Genomic DNA, 9,846 nt, shown 5'->3' with positions numbered 1-9,846 from the left:
ACAAGCCTTTCAGTCTGCTGTCTCCTACCCCCGTAAATAAAGACTGAGCACGCTGACCCAGGTCACCGGCCTCCACATGCCCCGAAGGTCACAGCGTCCCTTCACATACTTTCCGAAAAAAAATCCCTCTAATTACGCTGCGTAAAATAGTTCCACCCTCCAAAAAAGGTCGCCCCCCACCACCCCCACCCCCGACCCCCAAAAAAATGCAGTCACTCAATCCACGACTGTTTGTTGGAGACTGCCATGTGCAATTGGCTGCCGTGTTTCGCCCACAAAATACACAGTCACTACATTTTACAATATATCACACGTGTGAGATGTTTCAACGACGTGATAAGGCGCTATATCAAATGCAAGAATTAATATTATTATTATTATCATCATCATCAAGATGTCCTTCTGGAGCGGTACCAAATGGAAGTATTATTATTTATTTTCACCCATAACCTTGCACGGTTAGAGGTATCCATCCAACTTCTCCTTGAAAACTGAAATGGATTCTGCCTTGGCCACAGCACCTGGCAGGACATTCCATATCCAAATAACTCTGTATGTAAAATAACATTCCTCCTAATCTCTCTCTCCCACCCCCGCCCCCCCCACCCCACCCCAACACACACCATTACTAATTATCTTAAATTGCTGCCCTCCAGTGACTGGCTCACTGAGGGATTTGGGCTCACAGTCTAGTCTGAGACTTCAGCCCTCAAGGCAGGGCAGGACAGGTGAGAATCCAACTGCGTTAGCAGAGGTGCCGTGCTTATGGATGAGATGTTAAATCCAGGACAAATCCAGTGAATGTTCAACATCCCGGTCTCCTGGCTGACGATCCCCCAGAGCAGTCGGTCGTTCACGTCGTGCACTATGTGGCTTCTCCACTGTCTACGTAGGGTAGTGGTTAGCGCTCTCGCCTCGCAAGCGAGAGGACCCGAGTTGCATTCCCAGTTTCCTTACTCCACTCGCCTCTGAAAGCTTTTCTTGGGGGAATAATCCCTTAAAAAAATGTGGTCATTCAATCCACGTCTGTTTGTGGGGTTACCTCCGTGTTCAATTGGCTGCCGCGTTTCACCCACAAAATACAGTCGCTACACTTTACTGTATATTCTGTGAAGCGCTTTGAGACGTCTCAACGATGTGATAAGGTGCTGTGTATCAAATGCAAGGATTATTATTATCCTAACAAATGCAAGGCTTATTATTTTTATTACTAAGTAAATCTTTTGATTCCCATCTGAAATACACAACAGCTGGGGAAATGCAGGGGGAGGGAGGTGAGAGAGAGGTGGGGGGGCACGCAAGGTGTGGGGGGGCGTGGGGCGGGCGCGAAAGTGGGGGGAGGGCAAGTGGGGGTACAGCAGTCGGGGTAGGGGCACCGCGACCACAACAAATCAGAGAGGGATCAGCTCAGTGTTCTTTTTGTCTGGTTTCTTTTTATTGGTCCAGTCTGATGCAAGTTACAATCAAATCCATTGATACGGAACCCAATAAAAGGACATTTATACCGAGCCTGGTGTGCTCCTCGCTCCAGTCAGCGACGGCTCAGCCCTTCCTCGCCTTGTGCGCTGCTCACGAGTAACGGCACTCGATCCTCAAACCCGTAGGTTTCTCTTTTAAATACTTCGGCTTTAAAGGGGTTTGTCCGAATCATCGCACATCCCCAAAAGTGGGAATCGCCAAATGCACACTGTCCCTTCTCAGTTCCCTCTCTTGATGGTGGTCAGAAAGTGTCGATGCTTTCAAGAATAAATTAAGATAGATTTCTGTAAGGAAATAAAATCTCGGGATACAGTGCATGTATAGTTTGGGGACACGACATGTCGAGCGACTGCCAGGATGGTGGAAGGCAAACCGGATGGCCCTTGGACTTTTTTCGCCAGCAAATTCTTCTGGTCTCTCTTGTTCCCATGTTTTCGTGCTGGAGAGAAGCAGACTAACCCTCACACAGTATTTATCTCTCTCTATCCCCCCCCCACCGCCTCCTCCGCCCACCCCACCCCCCACATCTCTCTCCCCCCCCATCGCGAGACATGGCGTCACGTCACTCTCAAGCGAGGAACACACCAGGAATTCGATTCACAGTTTCAAATGGGGGGGGTGGGGAGGGGGTCGAGGTGGGAGGAAATGATCGCAATGCATTCAACTCATTAACAGGCATATCAAGGCTGTTTCTCTGTGTAACACACACACATACGCACACACGCACATACGTGCGCGCACGAACGCACACACGCGTGCGCGCACACACACACACACACCACACGCGCACACATGCATGCACGCACACACGCGCACACAATACGCAAATATAAAAACCATTGCAAATGGCTGAAGATATACCAATCTACAAAAAGGGCTGACACCTCTTTTTTTCTCTCAAAGTAATTACAGAGTCACACGGAAACAGCAAAACAGCAGAAAACATAAAGAGAACGGCACGGAAATATTACAATCTTTCTCTTATCTGTGGGGAAAATTTACAACCGTAGAGAAATCCTGTTCCTTTGTTCCGAGAACTTATTTACACAACCACCAGCAGAGTAGTCTCAACCCCACCACACCCCCCAACACACACACACAAACACACACACGCACACACACACACAGACACACACATGCACACAACCCTGTCTTTTCTTCCGAGTTAAGGTCAGAAAGTTTGTAAACTTTTTTCTTTAAAAATAATCCGTTTTCTTTCTTTTTTTTTGCGCTCTCCTTCTTTCGCTCTCCCTCTCCCTCTCTCTCTCTTTCTTTCCTGAGTGAATCCAGCAGTGAGACAGGTGCCCACGCACGCGCCCCCCACCCCGCCCTTCCTCACCCCCTCTCCCTCAACCCACACTCTCCGCTTATCTTTGATCAAGAGGTGGGGGTCCCACAATCTACTTGGTGGGGTTGGAGGTGGGAGGGCGGAGGACGGGGGGCGTCCCACTGCTCAGTGAACAGGGTCTACACCCTGGAGGATGTCACCTCAGTAACCCACCTTCCCCCTCGCCCTCCACCCACCCATTGAAACCCACGATACGCAGAGCTGGTTACAGGGTACAGTTTTTAATGGCCGTCTCTACCCCATCTTCCCTACACAGCCTCGCAATTCCACACGCACCCAGCCTGAACGGCTCTTTTATCTTGAAGCGTACAATCTCTCAGGATCACAAGGGAAAAGTCCTTCCGTTGGCTCTCACTTTGGGATAATAGTGGCCGTCTTCCCTTACAAGAACTGCGGGAAACCGGCTTCCAAATCAAGCCTGAATTTAAGGGTATAACACTAAAGTGCCAACTTAAGTGTTGGGAGACAAATGTGGTCTCCAGGGGATAAGGCTAAGGGGATCTCAAGCCTCAAGACTGTGGTTGCAGTTGCCTCTGACCGCCACTAGATGTCTCTTGCTCACTGAGGTCCTCATCAGCACAGCTGAAGTGACTGGTAAACAACAGCACCACGCAGTGGCGGGTAGATTCTGCCCTATTTCCCACAACTTTTGACTCCGCTTCCAAGGGGAGACATTTTAGCATTTTGGACCCTTTTCTTGCCAACAGGGGTGGGCGGTGAGGAGGGGGAGGGCGGGGGCAGGGGGGCTCTTAGCGGCCCATCGAGGGGCGTCTGACAGACCCGCCCGAACAGAACGCTCCCCCTCTCGGCAGCGTTTTCACATTAATAAAGAAAAACATTTGCCAACAAAAATAAAACAAATAACAGTGGTCCTTTTATTTAAAAAAATAAAATACTTGCCCCCTTCCCCACCGCCGCGCCCCCTCTCCCTCCCCCCCCCCCCACCCCGACCCTCCTCCGCCGTCAACCCCCACTTCTCCTGCACATCCCGGGAATCCCTTCGTTTTCCGAGAAACGTCCCGAAACAGGGATTTTTTCTGCCATTCCCTTTCCGGGCCTTTTGTTTCAAAATGGCCTCTCTCCTCAGCGCTGTGTGCGTGCGTGTGCACGTTTGGCATTTTGACCTCAAAGCGTGAAACCCTTTACCGTACGATTTCAAAACTCTGCCGAATTTTGCCCTGAATTTGAAGACAAAAATGGTCCCATGGGCTAAGCCTGAGGGGGGGCGGGCGGGGGGGGGGGAATTTCGGGACTTGTAGCTTTTCTTGAGAGGTTGTTTTCCTTTTAGCGAGCCTTTACAAGAAGGGTTCTCACCCATTTCTCTCCCTCTCCCCCTCTCTCTCTCTCTCTCTCACCGTCTATCTCTCGCTCTCTGCCTTTAACCCAACCCCAAATGATCAGGGATGATAAATAAAAATCATAGTCAAAAAGTGGTACAAAACTCTCGAGCACGAACTTGTACCCAGTCTCTGACCTGTGGGCCTCATGTGCCTCAAAATTTTAAGACTGCGAGGGTGGGGTGGTGGGAGGGTGGGGGGAGATCTTAAATTTCACCTGAATTTGGAACCCGCTTGGACAGACTGAGACTGGGTGGGATTTGGGGTTCCCTCCCGTAGAACAGGCCTTGTTCTTAACTCTTACTCAACGAGATTTGGGAGGTCCCACCCTGTCCTCCTCTCCCTTGCTCACTCAACTCCTGGCAGATTCTCAACTCCTCTGACACACCAAAATGCTCCTCGCACAGAGAAAGGGGGAAAAAAACGACACGTAAAAAGGCCGCACTTAGCACCCCCAACCTGCCTACAGAGGTAGCAAGAGTTCGACCTAATTCTAAGCTCCCGTCCCCTCTCCTCTGTCTCCCCTCAAAGCGGGTTACAAACAGGGAGGGGGTGAGGTGGTGGGAATGTTGGGGGGAGAAGCCGGGCCGGGGGCGGGCGGGGAGGGGGGGGAAGGAAGGAGGAAGAGGCTGTGGGTAGAGGAGGGGGTGGTTGGGAAGGCGGGGGGGGGGGGGGGGGGGGGGAGAATGTAACACTGTTCGCAATAAACTGGGCGAGTTCCGTGGACATCGCCGTGGTAACGTGCAATCTTTTTTTAAGAAAAATAAAGTTAACGGCGAAATTTACAGCACCGTATAAAGCGTCCGGTTTCAGTTGAAGCCGCCGTGGTCTGTCTGTCTGCCCGTGCGTGCTTGCGTGCGTCCGTCCGTCCCACCGCCATTGCCAGTCTATAATCGTTGAGCCGCCATTTGCTGCCATTTTGATTGAGGGGGTCTCTCGCTGGCAAGAGCGGAACCTAAACACAAAATGGCCGCCCTCTGACGCTTTGAGGCCGTCACAAATGTCAGTGGGGAGGTGGGGGAGGGGGGGAAGAGGGGTGGGGGTGGGGGGCATGGTGGGGGAGGTTCAGGGTTATGCCGTTACACTGCCGTCTCCTGGTCCTCTCTCTGTATCATCTGGTAGTGCTGCCTGTTCTCTAGATACGCCGCCAATTCGTGGTCCATCGCTTTCTCGGCTCGGTGTCTCGGTGTGTCTCCCTGCCGGGGGGGTGGAGAAGAGAAGGTCATTAACCCGTCTTCAAAATGGCCGCTTGCCAGAGTGGAACCAAGACACAAAATGGTTTCCCTCCACTGCTTTGCCCCCAACCACATCCACCCCCAACTTCCCCAACTTCCACCAACGACAGCTCGCCATTACATAGCAGCCTCTGCGTGGGGCAGCGCCTCGGAGCGCTTCAGCTCGGGAGCGCTTCACGGTGGCGGAGAGAGAAAGCCCATCGATACCCTCCTCGCCAACCTTGTTGGCTTCATCTCACCCAAACCATTAACCTGCGTGCACCCATTACTCCTCTCCTCACCAGTCGCACACTGAGGGGAGGAAGGCAGGGAGGGAGAGAGGGAGGGAGGGAGGGAAGGTGGGAGACTGTGAAGGGATTTGTAGACGAAGACGAGGAATGTTATTAAGCTTGTGTGTGACTCTTGGTGGCTTCCGCAGTGCTGGTCCCTGTACAAAGCACCCACACAGCCAGTGAGCGGCCGCCCTGCCTCTCTCCCCCTCCGCAGCCACAATGGCTATAGTTCGGCCACAAAGACGCCACGCCGGCCTCGCTGCGGCCTGGCACTCCACAGCCACATTTTGCTCAACGGGCTTTTTAATCACTCACTCCACTGTCTCAGAGACCCCATTTTTCCCCAGTTTCCAGCGGTTGCCATGGCAATTGTACAAGAGAGGCTTGTGATGTGGTGAATGCTCGCAGTCCTCCATGCCAGGGCTGGAGTTGGGCCTACAATGGGGCTCTTCGATCTCTCTCCTTTCTCTCTCTCTATCTTTCTGAACGCCTAGGGACGTCCTCCCAACACGGAAGGCGCGATATACATGGAAATTTGTTGTTCTTTCCTTCTCTTTCTCTCCGTCTCTCTCTCTCTCTCTCGCTCTCTCTCCACATCTATCTTCCAATCTCTTTCTCGCTCGCTCTTTTTCTCTCAGTCTTTTTTTCACTCTCTCTCTCTCTCTCTCGTTGACGTGAGCGCACACCGCTGCCTCCATCTACCTCCCTCTGGAAAAGCTCAGGAATTCCGGGCCGAATCCGGGAACAGCCGTTCAAGAAAGACTCGGGGCCAAATTCCATGAGTTTTCCCCAGATTCCTGCCTCAGGCTCGGACCATCTGAAGCCGCAGACCCGGAGAACGTGACGGACGAGTTTCAGACAGTTCCATCTACCCTCACGACAACGACAACTTGCATTTAAATAGCGCCTTGGGATGCTCAATGCCTCTTTACAGCCATTTTCAATCTTTGATTAAAAAAAATCTTCCAGTTTTTTTTAAAAACTTAATATCTCTCTCTCTCTCTCTCTCCCCCCTCAAATACACACACTCCGCGGTGTCTGGTATTCCTACTCTATTCACATTCAATTAGCTGTTTGCCATCTGGGTTCCCAGGGAGGGAGAGAGACCTGACCTGTCTGGTTAGATGATGGAAGACTTGACTCTCAAGTCTCTGTTTATACAGGGGCTGTCACTTTGGCTTTGCGCTGGATTTATGGCAGATCCAGATTAGAGAGGGCAGCGGATTTATTTGGAGTGAATTGTCACACGCTGTAAATCATCTACCCCCCCCCACATCCCCCTCCTTCCCCCCCATTCCTTCCCCCCCACTCCCCCACCACCACCACCGCCGCGCCCTCCCCCAGTTGTTAACCCTGAACGCAGTGCGGTCGGGGTTAGCTGCACAATAGCAGCTTTGTGCTGGTACAGGACAACCGTCGCTGTTTGTCCCAGACTCAACCCCAACCTCTGCACAGCCCCAGCGTCAATCGCTGATCACAGGGAGGGAGAGAGAGAGGGAGAGAGAGAGAGAGAGGGGGGGGGGAGGCAAGAGAGAGAGAGAGGGCAGAGGGAGAATGAGAGAGAAGGCAGAGAAAGAGATGGGGGGGACGGGGGGATGCAGTGAAAGAGGGCCAGAGAGACAGTGGGGGAAGAGAGAGAGAGCGAGAGAGGAACAGAGAAAGAGAGAGGGGCAGAGAGAGAGGCGCAGTGAGAGAGGGAGGGGCAGATAGAGTCAGAGGGGGGTAGAGAGAGAGTGAAAGAGGGGTAGAGCGCGAGAGGTGTGTGAGGAGTAGTAAAGAGTGCGAGAGCGAGAAGCAATGAGGGGCGAGAGGGGCAGAGAGAGGAAAGGCACAGTGTCCAGTCACTCTCTCTCTCTCTCTCTCTCTCTCCCCCCACTGCCCAGTGACCGTGACTCTCTGATACCCAGAAGCTGTTGTGTGAGGTGGGACATTACCTGTAAATCTGTCTTCATTAACGAGGCTCCGGCTTCCACCAGGAAGTGGCAGATAGTTCTGTGTTTCAGCCCAGCCGCCTTGTGCAGAACTGTCTCCCCACTGGAAGAGATCAGAGCGTCAACAGTCAACAGACTCTTCCTCTCCCAAAGCCTCAGAAAAGCCGCACCGCACCCCCCACCCCCACCCGCCCCCAGGAGCGGTGGGAGAGACAGTCACAGAACGGACCGTACATTAAGCCTCAGACCCTCGGATCCTAATCCCTCCCCCAACCCACCCCCCTCCCGCCACCTCTGTCATATAATAATAATCCATGCATTTGATACAGCGCCTGATCACGTCAGCCCCAGACACACTGTAAAGTGAATTGACTGTGTATTTTGTGGGTGAAACGCGGCAGCCAATTGCCCCCAGGGACGTCCCCACAAACAGTCGTTGATTGAAGTGACCAATTTATTATTAAAAATGTTTTTTTAAGGGATTGTCACCCCTGGAAAAGCGATCCGCCAATCGACTAAAACCGGGTTTCTACTTACTGTTGGGTAAACAGAGGCATATGGAGTAAGGAAACTTGCCCTACATCTTGTCTTACCCGGGAATCGAACCCCGGGTCCTCTCGCTTGCGAGGCGAATGCTCTAACCACTGAGCTACAGGACTGCACTCTCCAAACGCTGACCCAATTCCCCATAGTCTCAGTCTCGACGGCTGCAATGGGAGAGTGTCACGTGCTCTGACAACTCCCCCGGGGCTCTCTCCCCCTCCCCACGATCCTGACCTCATTGACTCGTCTCCCCTCTGATTCAGTCAACACCTCTGAACTCGCCCTTCTTCCCCCCACTTGCTCACATTCCCGCCTTCGGCCCTCGTTCACATCCCGCCCACCCCACCCAACTCACTCACGTCCCTCACACCCACACCTCGTGAAGACAATGGTACAGTTGTTCAATTTGCCTGTGGGCTACAACCCACACCCTCCCAATGCCTCAACCCCCACCCTCCTAATGCCCCCTCCTCCCCCTCCTCACCAGCCCCCGACCGATAAAGAAACTTTGCAACTTACTTCTCCTTCTCTGTTAAATCCAGTATCTCTGGAGAGGCTGAGGGAGGGGAACGAAGAGAGAGTATTTAACGCCACTAGTCACTGCAATTACCTGATGACATTTCTAAAGCTCAGACCTGTATGTAACGCTGGGTTTGTCTGGGAAGCTCTTTACTGAGGCCGTTATTGGGTTGGAAGTTTACAAACGCAGTCGTCCCAGAGGGGTAGGGGTTTCCACGGACCTGGTGGGTGGGGGAGGGGGGATCGAGGACAACTGACGTATATGTGGCCGACATGTAGCACCCAGAATGAGAGAGGGGTAGAGCGAGAGAGAGTCGGGGTAGGGGTGGGGTGGTGGGTGGTAGAGAGTGAGAGAGCGAGGGGCAGTGAGAGAGGGGCATAATGTGTGGAGTTACCGATAATGTTCAACGAGCCAAGCGCTGTAACCAACTAGCCCAGCCCAGCGCCCCCCGCAGACTGTATGTGTGTTTGGGAGGGGAAGTGGGGTGGGGAGGGGGACATGTGTGACTGGTTTTGTGGGTGGTAGGGGTGTAAATTCCCTCGAGGAGAGGGCTGCAGTCTCTCCGTGGACTGTGGCAAGCTATGTGGTTTTAGCTGGTTAGACAACAGCAATTACCCACAACACATATTCTCTGGGCTCTCCCCCCTCCCCCACACCCCAAGCCTTGGCTCCTGCCAACCTGCGCCTAATACTCTCCGGAATTAGGTAAAGAGGATATGTCCTCCAGGGAGAGAGAGAGAGTGTATTCTATTCCAACAGTCTATCTCTGGGATTTCCATGTGTAGGTGGGAGGCAGGGGATTCTTAGTTGGGTTCGGAGACTCTTAATGGCTGATGGGTTTCCGCACGTGTCAGACACCCGGCTGACCGACATTCTCCCTGTCCACCCCCTCCCCCACCGACCCCACCCTCCCCCCACCCCCCAAAAAACAGTACACTCTCCCTCACCGTTCTCCAGGATGTACTTCACCATGTCCTTGTTGCCCCCATTGACGGCGTGGTGCAGAAGGGTCCAGCCCAGTGAGTCCCGCACCATGAGGTCCGCACCCCCCCGCTGCAGCTCCCGCAGCTGTGAACCCAACAACGCTCGGTGAGTAGCATCCCAGGGCCCGGGATAGAGCTACGATATTGAGCCGGGGTGGGGGCGACCAGCGAAAGCACTGAGAGCTTGGGGATTGGAAA

At 53.1% G+C, this 9,846-nt stretch overlaps 1 protein-coding gene across 1 annotated transcript in view; it reads right to left on the bottom strand.

Annotated features, from left to right (window-relative positions):
* Positions 1-5,193: 5,193 nt before the first annotated feature.
* The window catches only part of LOC103172674 (diacylglycerol kinase zeta-like), a 71,442-nt gene continuing 66,789 nt past the window's right edge, over positions 5,194-9,846 (bottom strand). The window contains exons 33-36 of the mRNA XM_042341649.1: positions 9,613-9,733; positions 8,665-8,701; positions 7,606-7,705; positions 5,194-5,360 (exon numbers count right to left, since the gene is read on the bottom strand). Coding sequence (XP_042197583.1) covers positions 5,244-5,360; positions 7,606-7,705; positions 8,665-8,701; positions 9,613-9,733 — 375 coding nt within the window. The 3' untranslated portion in view covers positions 5,194-5,243. The remainder of the gene's footprint in view (positions 5,361-7,605; positions 7,706-8,664; positions 8,702-9,612; positions 9,734-9,846) is intronic.

The sequence above is a fragment of the Callorhinchus milii genome, unplaced genomic scaffold (genome assembly GCF_018977255.1).
Source record: "Callorhinchus milii isolate IMCB2004 unplaced genomic scaffold, IMCB_Cmil_1.0 Scaffold17, whole genome shotgun sequence".
NCBI lineage: Eukaryota > Metazoa > Chordata > Chondrichthyes > Chimaeriformes > Callorhinchidae > Callorhinchus > Callorhinchus milii.
The sequence above is the reverse complement of the archived record's forward strand: the minus strand, read 5'-3'. Positions and strand labels throughout refer to the sequence as shown.